The following is a 27,409-nucleotide window of genomic DNA, read 5'->3' as shown; positions in this document are numbered from 1 at the left end:
AACCATTGAAATAGCAGTTTCTTTCCAAACCACTAATTATGTACCTGGTATTTGTCATATGCCTCGGCTGCTCAAACTGCAGCAAACAAACTCCATGGAAGAGAAAAAAATGGGACTCCAGAGACTTGAAAGCACAGCCACTTGTCAGATGCAGCCCCCAACTCTGAAAGTGAGAAGCAGAGACAAAGTTATCTCCTGAAGCACATGGATACTTTTGCGCAGGTTTTTCAGATCAAACATAAGGCTTTGCAGAAGTCTAGCACTTTGCATTGTTCTCCACGTCTAAGAGTCTTAGGGGAGCAGCATCACATCCCTCTGGCAGCCGGACAACTGAGAAGTCTCCAGAATTGTCTTACTCAGGCTTTACCATGACCCTACCAGATAGATGCTATTTTAATCTCCATTTTGTACAGGAGGAAACTGAGGCACAGTGGGTCAGTGTGTGTATTCTTTTGGTAAGTGGTACAGCCAAGATTTAAAATGGGTCTTCTGATGGCAATTCTCAGGCATTGTCTCTTGCTCCAGGCTGCCTCCAAAACTTTGGCTCCATCCAGCCAGACCACCAAAGACTTCCTGAGACAATCAGAGGTGGAATGTGATAAAGAAAATCTGTTTTTCCCGCGATGATTCCTGACTGAAAACCCCCTGCCCTGGGAAATTACGAGCCCCCACCACGGAGTTCTGCTCCCAGCATTTCCCCAGCAACTCCAGCACTTTTTCTATTTTCCCCCAACATTGAATCCCCACTGTGGGTCAGATTCTAGGGACACAAAGGTGGCCAGCTGATTGTGCACAGCCTCCAACAGTGACCATTTCAAACCATTTTCTTTTAAAATGCCTCTTTGCCGAAACACGGTGTTCCCTATGAGAAGGACACTGGACTTTGAAGTTAGATTTGAGTCCTGTTGTAACACTTACCAGCTGCAGGAGCTTAGCCAAGTCGCTTGTCCTCTCTGAGCCTCAATTTCCTTATCTATAAAATGGGGCTCTGGATACCTCTCTTGTAGAGTTCTTGTTTAGATTACATGTGAGCACATCTATAAAACACTGCAGACATGAGCTAGCCGTTATTCACTCACACACATGAATACACACAGTTACACTTGCAGACAATCTTATGCACATGCCAAACTCATAAACAGATACATAGACATACACTTAACTACAGAGCTACATATACATGACAGTCACACACATAGTTACATACACAGTCTCACACATACATTCACACACATCCACATCTACCAACACACATGCATGCATGTAAGTATACATAAACACCTGTACACCTGCGCATACAGCTCTACACACACTTGCACACATGTACACATACACAGTCTCACATACATCCATGTACTGACACATAGGCGCACATGGGCACAAACATGCACAACCTTACACACATGTCTTTACACACAGAACCGCACACACATAACAGCTATACATACATCCCACAGTCACATGTGCACACACAAAAACATACATACCTGCACTTAGGCTATCTCACATACACAGCTACGTACTTCACACAGGCACACACATTATAACAACATGTTTTCTTTTCTTTACAGCCCTTATTCATTCTCTCAGCTATTTACTGAATATTTACTGTGTGCTAGCTACTGTTAAAAGTCCTTGAGCTAAATCATTGAACAAAATGGCAAAAATATCTGCCCTCATGAAGCTTAGATTCTAGTGGAAGGAGAGAGAGGCAAAAATAGTAAGTAGGTATGTTAGCAGGTAGTGAGTATTAGAGAAAATAGTGCCTAGTAATGAGGAGGAGGAAGAACCAACTTGGAGGTGGGTTGCCATTTTGAGAAGGTGGTCAAGGTAGGCTTCATTGAGAAGTTGACAAAAATATTTAGCAAGGAAATAAAGTAGGAGAGGGAGTTATCCATGTAGATATCTATGAAAAATCAGTCTGAGAAGAGGAAACAGCAAGTGCAGATACCCTAAGGCAGAGTGTGACTTCAAGGAACAGGAAGAAAGCCCTTGTAGTTGACGTGCAGTGAATAAGGGGGTAAAGGAACAGCACATCAAACCAGAGATGAAGAGAGTGTGTGAAAATCTTACCAGACCTTGAATAATGAGGTAAAAACTCTGAAGTTAATTTTGCATGAAACTGAGATTCACTGGTAGGTTCTGAGCAGAGGTGTGACATGATCTGACCTCTGACTTATCCTTTACAGTATATAAAATGAACTTCATTACTTTACATGTTATTATCTGTGTCACTTCCAAACAGGAATGAATCTGTCATGGTCACTTCTGTGTCTACCTGAGAGTAACACTCAGTCAATATTTTTGACTACTTGATAAGGACAGACATTTCCGAGGAGAAAAGTGTTCTGAGGTGCTCCAGTTTGGATGTTTGCTCTCAATAAACCTCATATTGAAATATGAGATGGAACCTTACAGGAGGTGTTTGAGTCGTGAGGGAGAATCCCTCATGAATAGATTAATGCCCTCCCTAGGGAGTGAGTGAGTCCTAATCCTATTATTCCCCACAAGAGCTGGTTGTTGCAAAGAGCCTGGCATCTCCCCACTATCTCTCTTACTTCCTCTCTCACCATGTCATCCATGCACACGCCAGCTCCCTTTCACCTTCTACCATGAATAGAAGCATCCCGAGGCCCTTGCCAGCTGCAGATGCCCAATCTTGAAATTTCCAGCTATCAGAATCATGGGCCTAATAAACATTTCTGAAATAAATTACCCAGCCTCAGATATTTCTTTATAGCAATGAAAAATGGACTACAACAGGAAATTGTTGCCAGGGAGTAGGGTATTGCCATAAAGATACTTGAAAATGTGAAAGCAACTTTGGAACTGAGCAATGGTAAAGGTTGGAAGAGTTTGGAGGGCTCAGAAGAAGATAAAGAGTTGAGGGAAAATTTGAAACTTCTTAGAGATTGGTTAAATGGTTGTGACCAAAATGCTGTCAACCTAAAATAATCAAAAGACTCAGCATCTAGTTAAAAGAGCTCGTTCAAGCACAAAGTATGAGTGCGACCATCTAGGGAGCACAGCTATTCCAAAGAATGGTGAGCAGTGTTGTGCTCCTGGTGTAGGGGAAAATGAGGATTGCTTATACCAGCAAAATGAAGTTGCTGAACAAAATTACAACATTTTCCATAAAAAAGGCTAACGTACAGATATAAGATTTCATTGGCTACTTTTGATTACACGCTAAAGGGATAGTTTTACATTCTATTAAAAGGAGACAGTCACAAGGGTCTCTATCTTCACTTTGTTTAGCTCAGTTTTGAATAAAGAAGAGTCCAGTTAATGTATAACATTTCAACACAAAGGTCAGAAAGCAACGGTCATGCACCAGAGTCAGGGGAAGTTGTATTACCTCAGTCAGCTTTCAGGCCTTAAGTTTTCCCTTTTGCATGATAAATTTGGAAGGTCCTAAATTTAAATTTTTATAATGCTGATAGAAATATAGACAGTACAGGCCATGCCAAAAAATCTCAGATAGAAATGAGAAACTCATTGGAAGCTGGAGCAAAATTCACCCATGTTACTCTGTAGCAAAGAACTCCGGTGCACTGTGTCCATGCCCTAAGGCTTTGTGGAAGGCTGAACTAAGAGTGATGACCTACGGTGTCAGGTGCAAGAGATATCTAAGCAGCAAAATGCTCAAGAAGTGATGTGGTTACTTTTAACAGCTTATGTTAAATTGTGACAGCAAAGGAATGACCTAAAGCCTGTCTTTATAATTAAAGGGGAAGAAGAGCATTAAAATTTGGAAAATTATCAGCCTGGACATAGTGGTAGAGAAGAAAAGAGAATTTTCAGGAGAGGAGTCCAAGAATGTGGCAGAACAACTCTGCTAAAGCATGACCAAAAGGGGGCCTGGTGCTAATAGGATAATAGGAAGAAGGTTCCAAAGTCATTTCAGAAAACTTTGGGGCTGCTCCTCCCATCACAGGCCCAGAAGACCAACAAAGACAGAATGGTATTAATTCTGCAGGCACCCAGAATGTAGGGGCCATAGATGCTTGGTGGTAAGATCCTCTACAAAGAATTCCCTCTAGGGAAATGCCTCATGAAGCCATGGGAGTGGGGCCACCCCCAAGACACAGAACTGTAGGATCACCAATTTGCAACTCCAGCCTGAGAGAGCTGAAGCATGGGCTGATACCGGCATTAAGACAATGTTGGCCATGCATGGTGGCTCATGCCTGTAATCTTTGGGAGGCCATGATGGGAGGATCACTTAAGTCCAGGAGTTCAAGACCAGCCTGGAGAACATAGTGAGACCCTGTCTCTATAAAACATTAAAAAATTAGCTGGGCATAATGGCATGTGCCTGTAATCCCAGCTGCTCAGGAGGCTGAGGTGGGATGGTTGCTTGAGCATGATAGATTGAGGTTGCAATAAGCTGTGATCAGACTACTGCACTCCAGCCTGGGCAATAAAGTGAGACACTATTTCAAAATAAAATAACTATGAAGAGATATAGAGAGTTTTTTTCCCTGTTGAGTTTTGGGCTTACTTGGACAGTGTTGGGTTGGGGTGGAACAGGGAAGAGAATGAGTCAGACTCTGAGTGTAGCCTGCAGGTGGATCTGATGGCTTTTTCACATCCATGTGAGAAAGAAAAGAGTCAGGGCAGTCTCTAAGATTTGATGTTGGAAGAACTAGAGGAATAGGGGTGTCATTTGCTGAGATGGATAAAACCATACCTGGAATGAGAGTGACCAGGGAAGGATGTGATCAACCTCTTAGCTTTGGACAAAGTATGTTTGAGATGCCTGTTAGATATCCAGGTGGAGAAGTCAGGAAGATGAGGATGCAGGAGAGAAAACCAGGTTGGATACACACGTGTGGGGGCCATTGGCAAGCCACATGGTATCCAAGCTATGACATTTGATGAGATAATGTACAGAGTGAACGTGGATAAAGATGAGGAGGAATCAGCAAAAGAGAAGGAAAGCAAGAGGACAACCAGGCAAAAGTGGTATGCTGGAACCAAGCAAAACAAAGAATTAAAGGAGTGGTCATCAAGCCTATGTGAGCTCCATTTCTCTCTCTTTGGTTGAAGCAATAATTTTCTGTCAGTCCTGGGCATAAACCTGCTTCATGTCCCTTGGATTGAAAGTGCAAGTCCAGTTGACCTCAAATGCTCTAATGTTGTAATGTCCATAAACTTGGCTAGGAGGACTGCTGTTACCCTTTGTAAGATTCCAAAGTTATCCACTGTCAATGATTAGCTGAGCTCTCTTTCCGACAGTGCAGGGATTCTGAAGCTGTCTGCTTGAGTTACTGTGCTCTCTTCCAAGGCTGTAGGAGTTCTGGAGCTGCTGGCTGGAGAGGAGGGTGGACCAAGCTCTCCCCAGAAAGACATCCTGAGAAGACTTGGCAGGTGAGCACTGTTTCAGTGAATGGGCTGATGGGGTCATAATCCATGATAACCTCACCAATCTTTTAGAGTCACAGCTGGTGAGAAGAGCAAAAACCCTCACAGAAAAGCAGAAATTCCTAGGGACCATGAAAGACAGTACCTGTCAAGTCTTAGGAGGAAACACTGGGCAGAGGAAAAGGCACCTTTATGGCAGCAACAGGGATAGACGAGGGCAGCTGGAAAAAGGTGGTAACAGGGGGCTGGTAGTTGGGTGGTGGTCAGAGAAGGATGAATCTCAGAGGAGGTGAGACCAGAAGAATGAAGAAGAGCCTATTATGGAAAAAGAGAGGGACCAGCAGGTACAAAGGCAATGTGTAGTTCTGCTCAGGAGCTGGTACAGAAATCTTCAATTCTTATTCCATAGAAAAAAAGGAGACAGAAATGTCAGACACTGTGATGGTTAATACTGAGTGTCAGTTGATTGAATTGAAGGATACAAAATGTTGATCCTGGGTGTGTCTGTGAGGGTGTTGCCAAAAGAGATTAACATTTGAGTCAGTGGGCTGGGAGAGGCAGACCCACCCTTAATCTGGGTAGGCACCACCTAATCCAGCATGACTAGAATATAAGCAGGCAGAAAAATATGAAAAGAGAGACTGGCCTAGCTTCCCAGCCTAGATCTTTCTTCCGTACTGGATGCTTCCTGCCCTTGAACATCAGACTCCAGGTTCTTCAGTTTTGGAATTCAAACTGGCTCTCCTTGCACCTCAGCCTGCAGATGGCCTATTGTGGGACCTTGTGATCATGTGAGTTAATACTGAATAAACTGTATATATATATACAGTTATGTATATATATATACACACATACATATGTTAATACTTAGTAAACTCATATATATACTTATATATATGAGTTTATATGTATTACTTATACATATGAGTTTATAAAATATATATATTCCATTAGTTCTGTTTCTCTAGAGAACCCTGACTAATACAGATTTTGGTACCAGAAGTGGTTCTAGAGGAAAAGAATATTAAGGATGGAGTTCTTTTGTTGGTTTTGGGGTTTCTGGAGTTGGCACCTTAATATGATTAGACCCCAAAATACTAAGGACTCTACTTCTAATAGTATGGAGAAGACTGATAGCCCTTGGTGTGAACTGTTTAAAGAGTTATACAAAATAAATGCATTTGACACTCCTGATTCATTGCTCATGAGAGGCAAGGAGTTTAGTGACCCTATACATCATACCTTTGACCATATGTGGAGAACCAAGGAACATAATGAAGCTGGTTGTTTGCTCCTAAGTTCAGTGGATAAAGTGATGAAAGAAAATGATGAACTCAGGGATTCTATCTCCCAGCTTCAGAAGCAGATACTGAGCCTCAAATCTGCCAAGATTGCCCTGAGTGAGAGTCTAATCTCCTGTAGAGAAAGAACTGAAATTGTGGAAAAATAGACATAAGCTCTTATCATGTGAGTGGCTGACCTGCAATGAAAGGTGCATGCACAGCCTCACCATGCACAGCCTCACCAAGTGTCTACTGTTAAAGTGAGGGCATTGATTGTGTTGCAGGAAGTCAGGGGCCCAGAATGGAGGGATCAGCCAGAGCCGAAGCAGAAGAACATAAATTGTGAAGATTTCATGGACATTTATCACTTCCCAAAATTAATACTTTTATAATTTCTTATGCCTGTCTTTACTGCAATCTCTGAACATAAATTGTGAAGATTTCATGGACATTTATCACTTCCCCAATTAACACTCTTATAATTTCTTATGCCCATCTTTACTTTAATCTCTTAATCCTGTTATCTTCATAAGCTCAGAATGTAAGTCACCTCAGGACTACTATTGCACAAATGGATTGTAAAACATGTGTGTTTGAACAATATGAAATCAGTACACCCTGAAAAAGAACAGAATATCAGTGATTTTCAGGGAACAATGGAAGATAACTATAAGGTCTGACTGCCTGCGGGGTCGGGCAGAATAGAGCCATATTTTTCTTCTTGCAGTAAGCCTATAGAAGGATGTCCAAGTAGGAGAAATATCACGGAATTCTTTTCCCAGCATGGAAGAACCCTGGGGAAGGAATGCATTCCTGGGGGTAGGTCTATAGATGGCCGCTCTGGGAGTGTTTGTCTTATGCAGTTGAAATAAGGACTGAAATACGCCCTGGTGTCCTGCAGTACCCTCATGCTTACTAGGAGTGGAAAATTCCAGCCTGCTAAATTCTAGTCAGACCAGTTCTCTGTGCTCAAACCCTGTTTCCTGTGAAGATGTTTATCAAGACAATGTGTGCACAGCAGGACATAGACCCTCATCGGTAATTCTAATTTTGCCTTTGCCTTGTGATCTTTACTGCCCTTTGAAGCATGTGATCCTTGCGACCTACTCCCTGTTTGTACACCCTCTCTTCTTTTAAAATCCCTAATAAAAACTTGCTGGTTTTGCTGCTCAGGGTCACCATCATGGTCCTACCAATATGTGATGACAGCCCCAGAGGCCCAGCTGTGAAATTTCTGTCTTTGTACTCGTTCTCTTTATTTCTCAGACCGGCCGGCACTTAGGAAAAATAGAAAGAACCTATGTTCAAATATTGTGGGCTGGTTCCCCTGATAGATTGGAAAAGAATGAGACCCTGCAACTTGGAATGGGGAGGTATGGGAAGACACTAGTGAAGCTGGGGACACTGAGTTTGTAAACTCCGATGAACTTTTTTTGCCAGAAGAAACAACTTCCTCCCAACCCAGTAGTGGCAGCATTCCCTCCCTAACCCATGCTGCCATCAGCCTTTCCACCTTTGTCTGAGGATGTAAACTCTGTGCTGCCTGAGGCAATAGTGACGGCCTCCCCTGAGGCAGTTGCCAAGCAAGATAATGAGAAATAACAATCAGTACAGTTTGGCTCTCAGAAAGCCACATCCCTAGGAAAAGGGAAAGAGTACTACATCAGGGGAACATCCCATGGGAAAAAAGAATCTGAACAGTAGCCTTGAGCCCCAGATCTTCCCTCTAACATAGCCTACCCAAATGAGAAGGAACCAGGAAAACAATTCTGGGAATATGATAAAACAAAGCTGTTTAACTCCTCCCCCCAAAAATCACACTAGCTCACCAGCAATGGATCCAAACCAAGAAGAAACTCCTAATTTACCTGAAAAAGTATTCAGAAGGGCAATTATTAAGCTAATCAAAGAGGCACCAGAAAAGGTGAAGTCCAATTTAAGGAAATAAAAAAAAAATACAAGTTATGAGGGGAGAAATCTTCAGTGAAATAGATAGCATACATAAAAACAATCATAACTTTAGGAAATAAAGAACACAGAGAAAAATGCACTGAAAAGCCTCAACAATAGAATTGAACAAGCAGAAGAAATAACTTCAGAGCTTGAAGACAAGATTTTTGACTTAGCCAAATCCAACAAAGAGAAAGAAAAAAAATTTTTAAATGAACAAAGCCTCCAAGAAGTTTGGGGTTGTGTTAAATGATCAAACCTAAGAATAATTGGCATCCTTGAGACAGAAGAGAAATCTAAAAGTTTGGGAAATGTATTCAAGGAAATAATCATGGAAAACTTTCCCGGCCTTGCTAAAGACCTAGACATCCAAATACAAGAAGCTCAAAGAACACCTGGGAAATTCATTGCAAAAAGATCATTGCCTAGGCACATTGTCATCAGGTTATCTAAAGTCAAGATGAAGGAAAGAATCTTAAGGACTGTGAGGGAAAAGCACCAGGTAATCTATAAAGGAAAACCTGTCAGATTAACAGCAGATTTCTCAGCAGAAATCCTACAAGCTAGAAGGGATTGGGGCCCTATCTTCACACTCCTTAAAAACAAATTATCAGCCAAGAATTTTGTATCCAGTGAAACTAAGCTTCATAAATGAAGGAAAGATGCAGTCTTTTTCAGACAGAGAAATACTGAGAGAATTCACCACTACAAAGCCAGCACTACAAGAACTGCTAAAAGGAGCTTTAAATCTTGAAACAAATCCTGGAAACACATCAAAATAGAACCTTTTTAAAGGATAAATCTCACATGACCTATAAAACAAAAATACAATATAAAAAAACCCCAAGCTATACAGGCAACAAATAGCACAATGAATGGAATAGTACCTGACATCTCAATACTAATGTTGAATGTAAATGGCCTAAGTACTCCATTTAAAAGATACAGAATTGCAGAATTGATAAGAATATGCCAACCAAGTATCTACTGCTTTCAAGAGACTCATCTAACACAAGAACTCACATAAACTTAAGGTAAGGGGGTGGAAAAAGACATTCCATGCAAATGGACACCAAAAACAAGCAGGAGTAGCTATATTTATAACAGACAAAACAAACTTTAAAGCCACAGCAGTTAGAAAAGACAAAGAGGGACATTATGTAATGATAAAAGGTCTTGTCCAACAGGAAGACATCACAGTTCTAAATATATATGCACCTAACACTGGAGCTCCCAAATTTATGAAACAATTACTACTAGACCTAAGAAATAATATAAACATCAACACAATAATAGTGGGGGACTTCAATACTCCACTGACAGAACAAGACAAGTCATCAAGACGTAAAGTCAACAAAGAAACAATTGATTTAAACTGTACCGTAGAACAGATGAATTTAACAGATATTTACAGAACATTCTACCCAACAACCATGGAATATACATTTTATTCATCAGTGCATGGAACTTTCTCCAAGATAGACCATATGATAGGCCACAAAACAAGTCTCAATAAATCTGAGAAAAGTGAAATTATATCAAGTACTCTCTCAGACCACCTTGGAATAAAATTGGAAATCAACTCCAAAAGGAACCTTCAAAATCATGTGAATACGTGGAAATTAAATAACCTGTTCCTGAATGATCATTGGATCAACAATGAAATCAAGATGGAAATTTAAAAATTTCTCACACTGAAGGACAATAGTGACACAATCTATCAAAACTTCTAGGATACAGCAAAGGTGGTACTAAGAGGAAAGTTCATAGCCTTAAATGCCTTCATCAACAAGTCTGAAAGAGCACAAATAGACAATCTAAGGCCACACCTCAAGGAACTAGACAAACAAGAACAAATCAAACCCAAACCCAGCATAAGAAAGGAAATAACCAAGATCAGAGAAGAACTAAATGAAATTGAGATAAAAAAATACAAAAGATAAATGAAACAAAATGTGGTTCTTTGAAAAGATAAATAAGATTGATAGACCATTAGGAAGATTAACCAAAAAAAAAGAAGAGAGAAAATCCAAATAAGCTCAATTAGAAAGGAAATGGGAGATATTACAACCGACACCACAGAAATACAAAAGATCATCCAAGGCACTACGAACAGCTTTATGCACATAAACTAAAAAACTTAGAGGAGATGGATAAATTCTTGGGAAGATACACCCCTCCTAGCTTAAATCAGGAAGAATTAGAAAGCCTGAATAGACCAATAACAAGCAGCGAGATTAAAATGGTAATACAAAAATTATCAACAACAACAACAACAACAAAAAGCCATGACCAGATGAATTCACAGCTGAATTCTACCAGACATTCAAAGAAGAATTGGTACCAATCCTATCGACGCTATTCCACAAGATAAAGAGGGAATCCTCCCTAAATCATTCTATGAAGCCAGTATTACCCTCATACCCAAACCAGAAAAGGATGTAACAAAAAAAGAAAACTGCAGACCAATATCCTTGATGAACATAGATGGAAAAATTCTTAATTAGCTGCTAGCTAACTGAATCCAACAGCATATCAAAAAGATAATCCACCATGATGAAGTGGGTTTCATACCAGGGATGCAGGAATGGTTTAACATACACAAGTCAATAAATGTGATACACCACATAAACAGAATTAAAAACAAAAATCACATTATTATCTCAATAGATGTAGAAAAAGCATTTGACAAAAATCCAGCATCCTCTTATGATTAAAACCCTCAGCAAAATCAGCATACCATGGACATACCTTAATGTAATAAAAGCCATCTATGACAAACTCACAGGCAACATAATACTGAATGGGGAAAAGTTGAAAACATTCCCTCTGAGAACTAGAACAAGACATGAATGCTTACTCTCACCACTTGTATCCAGTATAGTACTGGAAGTCCTAGCCAGATCAATCAGACAAGAGAAAGAAATAAACGTCCTCCAAATTGGTAAAGAGGAAGTCATACAGTTGCTGTTTGCTGTTAATATGATTGTATACCTAGAAGACCTTAAAGACTCCTCCAAAGAGCTCCTACAACTAATAAATGAATTCAGCAAAGTTTCAGGACACAAAATTAATGTACAAAAACCAGTAGCTCTGCTATACTTTAATAGCAACCAAGCTGAGAATTAAATCAAGAACTCAACCCCTTTTATAATAGCTGCAAAAAAAAAATACTTAGGAATATACCTAACCAAAGACCTATTCAAGGAAAACTACAAAACCCTTCTGAAAGAAATCATAGATGACACAAACAAATGGGAACACATCCTATGCTCATGGATTGGTAGAATAAATATTGTAAAAATGACTATATTGCCAAAAGCAATATACAAATTCAGTGCAATTCCCATCAAAATACCACCATCATTCTTCACAGAACTAGGAAAAAAAATCCTAAAATTCATATGGAACCAAAAAAAGAGTCCTCATAGACAAAGCAAGACTATCCAAAAAGAACAAATCTGGAGGCATCACATTACCTGATTTCAAAATATACTATAAGGCCATAGTCACCAAAACAGCATGGTCTGGTATAAAAATGGGCATGTAGAACCATGGAACAGAAGGAACAGAATAGAGAACCCAGAAATAAACCCAAATACTTACAGTCAACTGATCTTCGACAAAGCAAACAAAAACACAAAGTGGGGAAAGGACACCCTATTCAACAAATGGTTCTGGGATAATTGGCAAGCCACATGTAGGAGAATGAAACTGGATCTTCATATATCACCTTATACAAAAACCACCTCAAGATGGATCAAGGACTTAAATCTAAGACCTGAAACTATAAAAATTCTAGAAGATAACGTCAGAAAAACCCTTGTACACATTGGTTTAGGCAAAGATTTTATGACCAAGAACCCAAAAGCAAATGCCACAAAAATAAAGATAAATAGATGGGACTTAAGTAAACTAAAGAGCTTTTGTATGGTGAAAGGAACAGTCAGCAAAGTAAACAGACAACCCATAGAGTGAGAGAAAATCTTCACAATCTATTCATCTGACAAAGGACTAATATTCAGAATCTAGAAGGAACTCAAACAAATTAGCAAGTAAAAAAAGCCCAAAAAATCCCATAAAAAACATGGGCTAAGGATACGAATAGACAATTCTCAAAAGAAGATCCAGCATACATATGAAAAATGCTCAACATCACTAATGATCAGGGAAATGCAAATCAAAACCACAATGCTCTACCACCTTACTCTTGCAAGAATGGCCATAATAAAAAAACAAAAAAAAATTATAGATGTTGGTGTGGATGTGGTGAAAAGGGAACACTTCTACACTGCTAGTGGGAAAGTAAGCTAGCACAACCACTGTGGAAAACTGTGGAAATTCGTCAAAGAACGAAAAGTGGAACTACCATTTGATCCAGCAATCCCACTACTGGGTATCTACCAAGAGAAAAATAAGTCATTATACGAAAGAAGTCACTGCACATGCATGTTTATAGCAGCACAATTTGCAATTACAGGAATATGGAACCAGCCCAAATGCCTGTCAATCAACAAGTAAAGAAACTTGTATTCATATATAAAATATTTATATATTTTTATATATATACTTAAATATTTATATATAGTAGTATAGTTAATATAAATATATAATATGTGATATATATGATATGTGATATGTATTATATACATTATATAATTGTATATAATATATAATATAATATGTATAATATTACATATATAATATAATATATAGATATATATAAAATATATACATAGTATTATATATTATATACAATTATGTAATGTATATAATATATAATACTATGTATATATTTTATATATATCTATATATACTATATGTTCTATAGTGTGGCTACATATAGTATATATAAAACATATAAAATATATTTTTTACATATATTTATATTTTATATAATATATTATATATTATATATAATATATTTTGCCACACTCCTGTGCCTTTCCTCCTTCCAAGCTCATGAACGTATCACATATATATAATATGTATATATATATATCATCTTCTGTGAAGGCAGTATAGTATGGGAGAGAGACACCATGAGCTTGGAAGGAAGAAAGGCACAGGAGTGTAGCAATACATATTATGTAAAATATGAATATATGTAAAAATATGTGAATATTTTATATATAAAATATTTTTAAATATATACAAATATATAAATTTCTATATATTTAATATATACTCTATATAGCCACACTATATAATAGTATAGTATATATCTATATATAATATATAAAATATATTATATAATAGTATAGTTATATGTATCTACACATACCATACTATTATATATCATATATATTATATCTTACATATATCTGTATATACACTGTACTATTATATATATAAATTCACTCTGAGAAACAGAACAAGACATGAATGCTTACTCTCACCACTTAGATCTAGATATATATAATAGTATAGTATATATATAATAGCATAGTATATATAGATATAGATATAATATACTATATATTATATATCTTATATTATTATTTATATATTTTTATATATAATTTATATTTATATATTATATACTATTCATATAATTTATATATTATTTATATAGTTTATATATATTTTATATATTATTTATATATACTGTGATGCTATTATGTTATATAATATATAATATATGTTAATATACTATATATTATATAGTATATATTAATATACTATAAATTATATATTAATATACTATATATTATATATTATATAATATATTGTATATATAATATTATACAATATATTGTATAATATATAATATATTGTATATATAATATTATACTATATATTACATATTATATATTATACTATATATTATATATTATACTACATATTTTATATTATACTATATATTATATATTATATATTATACTATATATTTCATATATTATATACATTACACTACATATTATATATTATACTATTTATTTTATATTATATATTATACTATATATAATATATAGTATAATATATAATATAAAATATATAGTATAATATATAATATATAGTATAATATATAATATATAGTATAATATATAATATATAGTATAATATAAAATATATAATATATAGTATAATATATAATATATAATATATAGTATAATATATATTAGTATAATATATTATAATAGTATTATATATAATATATAATATTATTATACTATATATCTATATCTATATATACTATACTATTATATATACTATGATGTATATATCTAGATCTAAGGGGTGAGAGTGTGCATTCATGTCTTGTTCTGATTCTCAGGGTGAATTTATATATATAACAGTATAGTGTATACACAGATATATATAATATATAACAGTATATAATATATGATATACATGATATATAATAGTATGGTATGTATAGATATATATAACTATAATATTATATATCATGTGTATCATATATTATATATAGATATATACTATACTATTATGTAGTGTGGCTATATATAGTATATATATAAAAGATATAAAAATGTATAAAAATTTATATATTATATATTTCAAAATATTGTATCTATATATCTATATATACTATATATAGTATATATCTACTATATGTATATATATGTATTATATATTTATAGATAACATATCTCCTTATATGCTATATATAGTATATACAGTTATATAGTATATATAACATATTTGTAATATAATATATCGATATAGTATATGCATTATTATATAATATATATTACATTATATATTATATAATATGTTATATACAATATAAATGTATAATACCCATATATGATATATAATATGTCCATATATAATGTAGTATATATAATTTATATATATATATTTTTAGCCACACTCCTATGCCTTTCTTCATTCCAAGCTGATGGATATATATCTATATATCTATATATCTGTCTATGTATATATATATATCATCTTCCATGAAGGCAGTATGGTATGGGAGAGAGAGAGCATGAGCTTGGAAGGAAGAAAGGCACAGGAGTGTGGCAATGTATATTACATATATATATTATATGAACAAAAATATATATAAAAATAGAATTTTTTATATTTTTAGATATATACTATATAATACATACATAGTATATATATTATATATAGTATCATATATTAGTATACATATATGTATATAAAATGAAATACTACTCAGCCATAAAAAGGAATGACTTAATGGCATTCGCAGCAACCTGGATGGGACTGGAGACCATCGCTCAAAGTGAAGTAATTCAGGAATGGAAAACCAAACATCATATGTTCTCAGCCATAAGTGGGAGCTAAGTTATACATTGTTGCAAAGTCATGAGAATGATACAATGAACCTTGAAGCCTTGGGGGAAATGATGGGAAGGAGGTGAGGAATAAAAGGGTACAAAGTGGGTTAAGTGTATACTGTTAACTGTATACTGTAAGTGTTAAGTGTATACTCCTCGAGTGATGGGTGCACAACAATGTCACAAATCACCAATAAAGAACTTATATAGAAACAACAATTATGACAGCTGTAATTTCTAAAGTGATTGTGTTAGGTCCTGGGCACTAGATGGATAGGACCTGGGATTTAAGATGTATCAGTCCAGATTCAATTTAAAGAAAAGGATGCTACTTGTATTAGTTAGCATTTGCTATAGTATCAAATACCCTATACATCTTAGTAGCTTTTAGTCATGCATATTTTCCCCCTATGGGCCTGTGTGTTGCTAGTGGCCATGCTAGGCTCAGCTCAACTCCACATTTCTTGTTGTTCTGGGTCCCAGTCTGAAGGTACAGCATGATCTGGGTTATGCAAGTCTCATGCAGAGGGGAGAAATGTGAGAGTTTCTGATGAACCGTAGAATCCCAGACACTCACATCTCATTGACCAAAGCATATCTCATGAGCAAGCCAAAGTCAATGAGAGGTGGATACATATTCTTCCTCCTGAATACACTGGGAAGTCACTTAAAAATGAATGGGGATTTATAATCCTGGAACAGGAAGGGAGTGAATTGCTGGGAACAACTATCCCATCTATGACCGACTGTATTTTAAGCACAAGGGGATTTATTATATGGAAATGGGTATTCACAAAACTGTCAGAAGTGTTGAAGATGTAGGATCTAGGACTGGGTCTGTATCCTCTTATGCCTTTAGAAAACAGCACCCCACAAGGAGACTGAAACAGATGCTGAGTGCCAATTTACTCATAACTACAGCAAATTAATTCCTGGGAATAATCCTATAAGGTTGGGATGAATCTCCTGAAGCCGCTGATGATCAGTAGAGCAATCTGTTAAAGAAGCTCTCACCTGTGTCTCTTCTTTCTTTTACAGGCCTGAACATGCATTGGCTGCGAAAAGTTCAGGGACTTTGCACCCTGTGGGGTACTCAGATGTCCAGCCGCACTCTCTACATTAATAGTAGGCAACTGGTGTCCCTGCAGTGGGGCCACCAGGAACTGCCGGCCAAGTTTAACTTTGCTAGTGATGTGTTGGATCACTGGGCTGACATGGAAAAGGTAATGGGGTGGAAAAGAGGCACAGAGTGAGACAATTTTGTTGACTTTTAAAATTCATCCATTAATTCAGTAAATATTTGTTAAGTACTCATTACATGTAAGGCACTGTAATAAGCTATGGACAAGACACTCATCTTCCATGAAGGCAGTATGGTATGGGAGAGAGACAGCATGAGCTTGGAAGGAAGAAAGGCACAGGAGTGTGGCAACCTGGTAACTCCCAGGCAGCCAACACACAGTTTGTTTACACTGTATGTAGACTGCACATGCTCTGTTGTGACCTCCCAGGGTGAAATGAGGACTAGTGGTCTGGGGTCGTAGAAGAGGCAGGTTTGAATCTAATAATAGCAAATCAAGCCTGGGCAACACAGCGAGACTCTGTCTCTACCAAAAATGTTTAAAACAAAATTAGCCAGGCATGGTGGCACATACCTGCAGTCCTAGCTACTCAGGAGATTGAGGTGGCAAGATTGCTTGAGCCCAGGAGTTGGAGGCTGCAGTGAACTGTGATCACACCACCGCACTCCTCAGAGTGAGATTCTCTCTCAAAAAAGTTGGGGGCAAATCAGCACTGAACAAAGACTGAGTCTTCCCAGAAAGTTAGGTCACGTGTCCCTGTCAATAGAGATGTGCAAGTAAGATAGCTACGAGGTGACAGTTATCAAAAGGGCCTCAATATGAGACATCCAAGAAAGAAAAAGATGAAGAAATTTCTGAGTTTCCTTCCCAGCCCTGAGAGTCTAGAATTTTAATCCATTCACTGCTGATCCATCAATTGCCTTCACCTGAAGTCCTGTGACTCTTTCTGTAGGATGGAAGGATTCATTCTGGCTAAGGGTAGGGGAAGCGGTGGAGCTACCAGCATGAACTTAATACATTGGTGCTCAAAAAGAGTCACGATTATGACATGATGTCCTAAGTTCCCTACACTATGAAACAGTCTTAGCGTGGAGATTGCAAATGCCTTGCCTCTAGGCTGAAGACGGCCCTAGGTGTGGGTACTCTTAAAAAAAAAATAAGGTTCAACATTTTAAAATTGAAAATTTTCAAACAGAAAGTTAGATTTCTGGATTTTTTTAAAGTTATACTTCCTTTAAATATTGAGGAAGGCCCTTTAAATATTCAGGAAGGCCCTTACTACCATGACTCACCATTCTGAATCCATAAAAGTAAATTTGCTATATAAACATCAAAAAATCTCTCAATTCACAGATAACACCATTAGCAAAATAAATGACTAATGAAAACCATGGAGAAAATATTCAACTCATATAACAGCAAAAACGTTAATAATATAAAGTGAGCTTGTAGAAACCAAGAATAAAAAGGTGCAACTCATTATAAAACCAAAGTATGTGAACAGATAGTTCACAAAAAAGTGAACTCAAATGGCCATTAAATATAAAAAATTCTCACCCTCCCTCATAATAAGAGTAATGCAAGTGAGAATTTTACTGAAATAACTTTTTTGCACCTATCTTGTTAGTCAAATACAAAAGGTTGTTTTTTTATTTCAGAAAAATTAGTTTAATTATCACAAGGCATCTTAGTGGAAGGATGGGAAATATTTCTCAAATCTGCCCCCTTGAAAGCTCAGAGACTAGGGTTTTCAAAGATAATTTGGAGGGCAGGGGGCTAAGGAATGGGTGCTACTGATTCCTTGGGAATGAAATTATAGAGATGTGAGAAATGTCTTCAAGTGCTGAGTTTGTTTCTGGGTGAGGCAGACACAGGACAGGTAAAGTCAGTTCCTTGCTGTAGAATCACAGGTCTAGGTAGTGTCAGTAACTTTTCCAGAATGCAAATGTCTGGAAAATATCTCAAAGGTCAGTCTTAGATTTTACAATAGTGATGTTAACTACAGGAGCAACTGGTGACGTTACAAAGTGTGACTTCTGGTTACATGACTCCTAAGCAGTAAGCAAGCTAGGGAACAATGGCTGGTTATTGCTTAACTATGCTTATAGCTTAGCAGAATTGAGGCCCCTACCATCTACCATAATTCTAATGCTGTGGAATTGCATTAATTTCACAAAGGGATTTAGGTCCCTGAACAAGAAGGGAGTTGGTTTCAGGAAGAGACTGTTGTCATCCTTGCTTTAAAGTTAAATTATAAACTAAATTCCTCCTATAGTTAGCTTGGTCTATGCCCACGAATGAGCAAGAACAAAATACAAAGGTTTAACAACTCTATTGGCAAGGCTGTGAGGAAACAGACACTCTCATGTGTTACCAAAAAGTGGTATAACTCTGATGGAGGCAAATTTTGAAATATCTAATAAAATTGCTAACATGTTTTGTCTTTGATTTTGCATCATTACTCTCAAACTATGATCTGAGAACCCCTGAGGATACATGACACTCTTTCAGGGGATATGCGAAGGGTCTATTTTACAATAAAACAGAGAAATTAGAACTCTTGTGCATCATGATGGGTATGTAAAATGTTACAGCTATTATGGAAAGCAATATAACATTTTCTCAAAAAATTAAAAAATAGAATTGCCATTCAGCAATTCCAACTCTGGGTATACACCAAAAAAAACTTAAAATCAGGGTCTCTGAGAAATATGTGTACACTCATGTTCACAGTAACTTTATTCACAATACTTGGAAGGTCAAACAGCCCAAATATCTGTCAACAAATAGACCAAAAATAAACCATCATTCTCAGCAAGCCATGGCAAGGACAAAAAAAACCAAACACCGCATGTTCTCACTCATAGGTGGGAATTGAACAATGAGAACACATGGACACAGGAAGGGGAACATCACACACTGGGCCTGTTATGGGGTGGGGGGAGGGGTGAGGGATAGCATTAGGCGATATACCTAATGTTAAATGACGAGTTAAGCGGTGCAGCACACCAACATGGCACATGTATACATATGTGACAAACGTGCACGTTGTGCACATGTACCCTAAAACTTAAAGTATAGTAATAAAAAAAGAAATATCAGGCAAATCCAACAACAACAAAAAAAGAGATTATTGTATTTTTCAATGTGAGAAGGACATGAGAATTGGAAGGGCAGGAGCAAAGTGACATAGTTTGGATATTTGTTTTCTCCAAATCTCATGTTGAAATGTAATCCACAGAGTTGGAGGTAGGGCCTGGTGGAAGACATTTGGATCATACGGGCAGGTCCCACACGAATGACTTAGCACCATCCCCTTCCTTATGAGTGAGTTCATGGGAGATCTTGTTGTTTTAACATACATGGCACTTCCCCACGCTCTCTCTCTCGCTCCTGCTCTTGCCATGTGATGCACCTGCTCCCCCTTCACCTTCTTCCATGGCTGTAATCTTCCTGAGGCCCTCACCAGAAGCAGATGCCAGCACCATGCTTCCTGTACACCCTGCATAACTGTGAGCCAATTAAACTTTTTTCTTTATAAATTACACAGTGTCAGATATTCCTTTATAGCAATGCAAGAGCAGCCTAATATAGTACCTTATATAAATGAAATCACACAGTATTTGTTTTTTTGTGTCTGGCTAATTTCACTTAGCATGTCTTCAAGGTTTATGCATGTAACATATGTCAGAATTTCCTTCCTTTTTAAGGCTGAAATAATATTCCATTGTTATGTATATGCAACATTATCTATTCATCAAACATTCAGGTCAAATCTTGAATGCTCTGTTGCTTAAAAATTTCTTCTGTCAGATTCCCTAAGTCATTACTCTTAAGTTAAAACTTCCACAGATCACTAGGCTATGAACACAATGCAGCCAAGTTCTTTGCTGAAATATAGGAAGGAGGACCTTTGCTTCAGTTCCCTAAAAGTTCCTTATTTCCATTTGAAATCTGGTCAGCCTGCATTTCATTGTCCATAATTCTATCAGCATTTTGGTCACAACTATTTAACCAGTGCCTAAGACGTTCCAAACTTTTCCTCATCTTTCTATCTCTTCTAAGCCCTCCAAACTCTTCAATTTCTTCCCATGACCAAGTTCCAGAGTTAGTTCTACATTTTCAGGTATCTTTACAGCAATATCCCACTTCTGGTACCAATTTTCTGTATCGGACTGTTCTTGTGTTGCTGTAAAGGAATACCTGAGATTAGGTAACTTACAAAGAAAAGAGATTTAATTGGCCCAAAGTTCTGCACAGTGTACAGGAAGTGTGCTGGCATCTGCTTCTGATGGGGGCCTCAAGAAATTTACAATAATGTTGGAAGATGAAGAAAGAGCAGGCATAACAAAGGGCAAGATGAGGTGCAAAACAGAGAGTGAGAAGGTGCCACTCACTTTTAAACAACCAGATCTTATGATCTCATTTATCACCAAGGGGATGGTGCTAAGCCATTCATGAGGGTCCTACCTCCATGATCCAATCACCTCCCACCAAGCCCCACCTCTGACATTGGGGATTGCATTTCAACATGAGACTTGGAGAGGACAAATATTCAGACAATATCATGTATCTAGAATAGTCAAATTCATAGAGTCAGAAATTAGAATGGTGTTTATCAGGGCCTAATGGGAGAGGGGATGATGGGTGATTGTGTAACGGGGACAGAGTTTTTGTTTTGGATGATGAAAAACTTCGGGAGATGAATGGTGGTGATTTTTGCAGAACAATGAGAATGTACTTAATGCCACTGAACTGTACACTCAAAAATAGTTAAAACTGGAAATGTTATGTGTATTTTTACCACAAAATTAAAAAAAGTAAATAGATAGAGATAAATATATAAATAAATCTAAAGTGATATTTGCCTTTTTATTCTAATTCTTTCACGAGTATACAATAGCATTTTCCAGAAGGTACATGTTGGTACTCACAACAGAGTGAATGCAGAATCAGATGAGAGGATCCAATGTTATTCTACTAAGACATTAAAGGGAATTGCAGAATAAATAGATGCAATAAATAAAATAATGCCACTTTCCTCATTATTTTTTCATTTTGAAAAGTACACTTCATCATTATAAAAAAATTATGCATGCTAATATATAATGGGTTTATTACTGTTATTTCTAAAAGCATACATTTACAAAAATTCTGTTTTAATATCTACTATGGTAGATATTGATAGATATAACTCATATAAATAACAACTCTTTAGGGTTTTCAATACTTTTTAAGTTTGTATGGAGGTGCTGAGATAAAAAACCTTACTAAGCACCAACTTGGCAATCCCAAGACTTGGAATTTATCCTACCTGCTTGTGTACCAATGCCCCCTAATCAACAGGGTTTCTCTTTCCTCAGGCTGGCAAGCGACCCCCAAGCCCAGCCCTGTGGTGGGTGAATGGGAAGGGGAAGGAATTAAGGTGGAATTTCAGAGAACTGAGTGAAAACAGCCAGCAGGCAGCCAACGTCCTCTCGGGAGCCTGTGGCCTGCAGCGTGGGGATCGTGTGGCAGTGATGCTGCCCCGAGTGCCTGAGTGGTGGCTGGTGATCCTGGGCTGCATTCGAGCAGGTTGGTAACTGACTACCTGGACAGAGAACTGTCTTCCTTGTGAAGAAAACTGATAGCAGAGAAATGCAGCCACCTCTCTCCAAAGAAGTCTCCACCTTGGAGCATGCTGTCCTCTCTCATATGAAGAAAGACTTCTCCCTGCTTCCACTTATTTAAGCAAACTATGTGCCAAGCACTTATGCAGGGTGAACAACAACAATGACATAGTTTACATATTCATGGGACTTACAGAACTTTGGAGAAAGCTCTTAAACTATTAATTGCACATATAATATTTAATCAGAATTATGATAAGTGGTATGAGAATTCTATTAAAATCTATAAAAATAAATTTGGTAGACTGTGACCTGCAGGCCAAATCCTAGCCACAGCTTGTTTTTGTAAATAAAGTTTTATTATAACACAGCTATGCCCACTTGTTTCCATATTATATGTGGCTGCATTTGCACTACAGTGGCAACTTGAGTAGTTGGAACCAGAGAGTGTCTTATCCACAAAACCTAAAATATTTACTATTTGGCTCTTTGCAGAAAAAGTTTGCCAATGCTTTTCTAAAAAGAGACTTGAATTAACCAATATGAGGAGCAACTAAGTCTCAATGGAAGTGATATTTGAGCTGAGATCTGCAGGATGAGTAGGATTTTGCCAAGAGATAGAGAGGCTTGTGCCAAGCAAAGGGAACAGCATATGTGAAGATGTAATTATCTGATGATTTCTTCTTGTCCACTTCCCAGAAAAGCCAAACACTGAAAACACTAGGAGTTGCAGTAGAGAAGAGTTTAATAATTGCATAGACAGCCAAGTTGAAGGATGGAGGATGTTTCTTAAATCCACCTCCCCAGGAAATCAGAGACTAGAGTTTTTCAAGGATGCTTTGGCATGCAGGGGGCTAGGGAATAGGAAATGCTGATTGGTTTGGTTGGGGATGAAAACATGGGTTGAAGCTGTCTTCTTATGTTGAGTCAACTCCTCAGAGATCACAGAACTGGTTGAGTTAGTTTCTTGGTATCAGTTACTGATCTGGGTAGTGCAAGCTGGTCCATCAGAATGCAAGGTCTGAAGAACACCTCAAATACCAGTCTTAGGGTTTACCATAATGATGTCATCTATAGGAGAAACTGGGGAGGTTACAAATCTTGTGACCTCTGGCTCCATGACTCCTGAACTATAATTCTAGCCTTGTGACAAATTTGTTATTTTTCCAAAGGCAGTTTCAATCTCCAAGCACGGACACAGTTAGTTTCAGGAAGGAGCTATTATCATTTTTGTTTTAAAGTTAGACTATAAGTTAGATTTCTGCCATAGTTAGCTTGGACTATGTCCAGGGATGAGCAAAGATAGATAGCTTGTGAGGTTGGAAACAAGATGAAGTCAGCTATGTCAGATTTCCCTCAGTGTCATAATTTTTCCAAAGGCAGTTTCAAAGCCACAGGGGAGGGAAGCTTGAAAATTATAAAAGAACCTAAAGGATATCTGTGTGCCTGAAGTCCAGGCCATAAAAGAAAGTAGTGGCAATAGAATGAACATGTAGAGGTGGCCAGGTGCTATATTGGCAGTGCCTTGTGGTCCATGGTAAGAGTTGTGGACATTTATCCAGTGGTGAATGCGAAATGATTGATGGATTGTGTGACACTCAAACCATTGATACATTGAGTGACATGATCATCCTCTGTTTGGATGGTCATATTGGATGCTCAATAGGGAATGGGATGAAGAAGGCAATAGTGGAGTTGGAAATCTGAGATAAGAGGTGAATGGTTGGTGATGGCTTCAGTTTGGTTGAGGCAGTAGAGATGGAGATAAGTGGATTTAACAGGCAATTGGGGGGGAACTAATAACAGGGTTATTCAAAGGAGATGCGAGGGAGAGAGAGAGAAGTCACAGACATTTCAGCAAGTGGGTGCTGTCTTTCACTGGAGTGAAGAACACAGATATAGTAAGAGGTATGGGTATCTTAGGAAAATATGACAAGTTCAATTTGGGCATGTTGAGTCCAGGATGTCCATGTGATGTTCAAGAAGTGATAACAAGTTGGATTTAAGGCTCTAAAATTTGAGATGGAGACAGAAATTTGAGAATCATCAACTTTTATATTAAAAGGATGAGAAGTACAGTGGTATCAAAAAGAACCCCAAGAAACTCCAGCAACCTCCTTCACAAACTGCTCTTTCCACCTCTGCTTGCACACAGCCTAATCCCAACTAAAAGCTCCCACCCACCCCATATTCTGGGGACAATGGGCTGAGCATGAGTGTGGGTAAAGAGAAAGACATGAATGCAGCCAGGAATTAGAAACTATCAGAGGCAACCAAACCAATTGCAGGAACTTGGAAGCCCGTGGAAAGAGAGAACAAGCCAGAGGGAAAGGTGACATACTGAAATTATAGCCAGAAGGAAAGGAGAACCCAGAGGAAGAGATGTGTCTATTGTTCTGTGTCTGTCTCAATTGACCACCATGGTAGAGAAACATTTGAGGATATTTACAGGTGTGCAGTGAGAATCCCAAAGTGTTGAGAGTGGGAAGAAAGTGAGCTAAGGTTAAAAGCTATTTAACAGGATGGGCATGTGGTTTAAGCTTCACAAATAATGAAACCTGTGTAGTTATTCTGTTCTTTTCTTTCTTTCTTTTATTTTTTTGAGATGGAGTCTCCCTCTGTAGTCCAGGCTGGAGTGCAGTGGTGCAATTTTGGCTCACTGCAACCTTTGCCTCCCAGGTTCAAGCAATCCTCCTGCCTCAGCCTCCTGAGTAGCTGGGATTACAGGCGTGTGCCATCAAGCCCAGATAATTTTTGTATTTTTAGTAAAGCTGGGGTTTCGCCATGTTGGCCAGGCTGGTCTTGAACTCTTGACCTCTAATAATCTGCCCTCCTTGGCCTCCAAAAGTGCTAGGATTACAGGCATGAGCCACCATGCCTGGCCCTAAGTCTAGTTATTCTACAGAAGATTTTAAAAATCAAAGGAGTCTCATTAAAATAGTAAAGAAGAACAAGAATTTAGGAAAGTGATAATCATGGGATATATCTGTGCAAGGAATAAGTCAAATTTTTTAAGATAAATTGTACAGCATGCTAAACACAGCTAATAATTCAGTACTGTAAATTTCGGTATCATTAAGAGCAAAACTTTCTAATGTTCTCATCACAAAAAAATGTTAAATACTTGAGGTGATGGATATGTGAATTAGCTTAATTTAATCATCTCACATTGTCTTCAAAAATTATAATACCGCTTTGTACCCAATAAATATATACAACTATACTTTGTGTGTACATAGATATGTAAAACTGAAGGCACTCTCATCTAAGAAAAATGCATTTAATGTCCCAGGGTTGAAATAAATTGCTAGGACCTAGAGCTATTGGTGTTTCAAGACCATGGACAGTTCCAAGTGCCTTTCCTCATGATTCTTTAATTATCATATGAGAGTTTTGAATACAGCAAACTCCTGTAGAAAAATTTTTTTGAGGGGTGAGAGTGGGTGAGGAGAATTGTATGTGTCTTAGACTGTCAACAGTGCGACATTAGCAATTCAATTTCTTTTCTTTGTCTCAGTAGGGCCCTTAAGACTCTGACAACCCAGGGAATCCTAGGTTTCATTCACTCCCTAGTCCTTAGTCCCCTTTTTTATTGACGTTCTCCATTGGTCATTACTTCCCCATCCTCTCCTTCCCCACTTGCTCCCTGCTTGATGTTTATCTCAGGCTTCTCTAGGGACAAAGAAAACCATCCTTTCCAATTCTCTAAACTGTTGGCTTCTTTAGGTCTCATCTTTATGCCTGGAACCATCCAGATGAAATCCACTGACATAATGTATAGGTTGCAGATGTCTAAGGCCAAGGCTATTGTTGCTGGGGATGAAGTCATCCAAGAAGTGGACACAGTGGCATCTGAATGTCCTTCTCTGAGAATTAGGTTACTGGTGTCTGAGAAAAGCTGCGATGGGTGGCTGAACTTCAAGAAACTGCTAAAGTGAGTATCTACATGTCTCAGCCTGGGTTTTAACTAAAACTGGAAACAGAGCCAAGCACTTAGGTGCAGGTGCTTTATTGAGGAGTTGCAGGAAGAACAGCATGGGACTAGGAAGAGTGAAGCTGGGAAGAAATAAAAGCTAATACAAGGGTTTTTTTTTTCAAGTCATTGCAAGGACTAAGTGGGGCTTGATCTGCCTGGACCTTCTGAGCAGCACATAGAATGCCTCCCAGGATTGTCCTCTAAAGGATTGGAAAGCACTGAACCATTAGCATCTGACCCCCACAGGTTGAGGGTTGTCCTGGGGGTGTTATTGCCTCCACACTTCTGGGCTGCGCACTCATGCGTGAAGAGTGTCTCAGAGTTCCATGCTATGGTAAAACAGAGAAACTATGGGGCACAAAGTGAATCACTTGTGATGCACACTGGAAACAACATGGTGTTAACACCAAGTGGGTTGAAACCCACCCAGAACAATTTACTGGAACTATGACTCAAATCAGGGGTGAGGCCAAGGTCATGAGGGAAAACCCAAGAGATGGCTGATATACCAAGTTTCTAGGCTCTTTTTCCCACCTCTTGTATCTCTAAGAGAGGCTGATCAAGGTCAGAGGCCTTTCCATGTGTTGATAGCATGGAAAGACCTTGATAGTCCTTCCAAAAGCCGATAGCAACACTGGCTGGATTAATGATTTTCTCTGTCAATATGTCTGAAATCCCTCTAGCAGGGGCACATATGATAGGAAACTTGAAGGGAAAACTTCAGCTTTTCCTTCCTAATGCCATGGTCTTTAAGGTAGCTTTCATGGAAATAAATAGCATCATGCCTGCTTTTAAAGGTTCAAAATCAAGACACTGGAGATGTCCAAGAGATATGTAGGTGCTTCCAGGGAATAGAAGAGAGTGCCAA

General features: G+C 37.7%; 1 protein-coding gene across 2 annotated transcripts in view; it reads left to right on the top strand.

The window, feature by feature from the left end:
• Positions 1-5,212: 5,212 nt before the first annotated feature.
• LOC100994985 (acyl-coenzyme A synthetase ACSM2B, mitochondrial) overlaps positions 5,213-27,409 on the top strand; it is a 40,275-nt gene continuing 18,078 nt past the window's right edge. Inside the window, exons 1-4 of one of the 2 annotated variants that reach the window (XM_034939925.4) lie at positions 5,213-5,373; positions 16,913-17,097; positions 22,320-22,530; positions 26,292-26,499. In XM_034939925.4, the coding sequence (XP_034795816.3) occupies positions 16,921-17,097; positions 22,320-22,530; positions 26,292-26,499 (596 nt within the window). In that variant the 5' untranslated portion in view covers positions 5,213-5,373; positions 16,913-16,920. Of the gene's footprint in view, positions 5,374-16,773; positions 17,098-22,319; positions 22,531-26,291; positions 26,500-27,409 lie in introns of those variants that run through there. The other variant, XM_055100137.3, reaches the window with a different exon arrangement.

Source organism: Pan paniscus, chromosome 18, assembly GCF_029289425.2.
Source record: "Pan paniscus chromosome 18, NHGRI_mPanPan1-v2.0_pri, whole genome shotgun sequence".
Classification (NCBI taxonomy): domain Eukaryota; kingdom Metazoa; phylum Chordata; class Mammalia; order Primates; family Hominidae; genus Pan; species Pan paniscus.
Note: the sequence above shows the minus strand (reverse complement) of the source record. Positions and strands in the feature narration are given on the sequence as shown.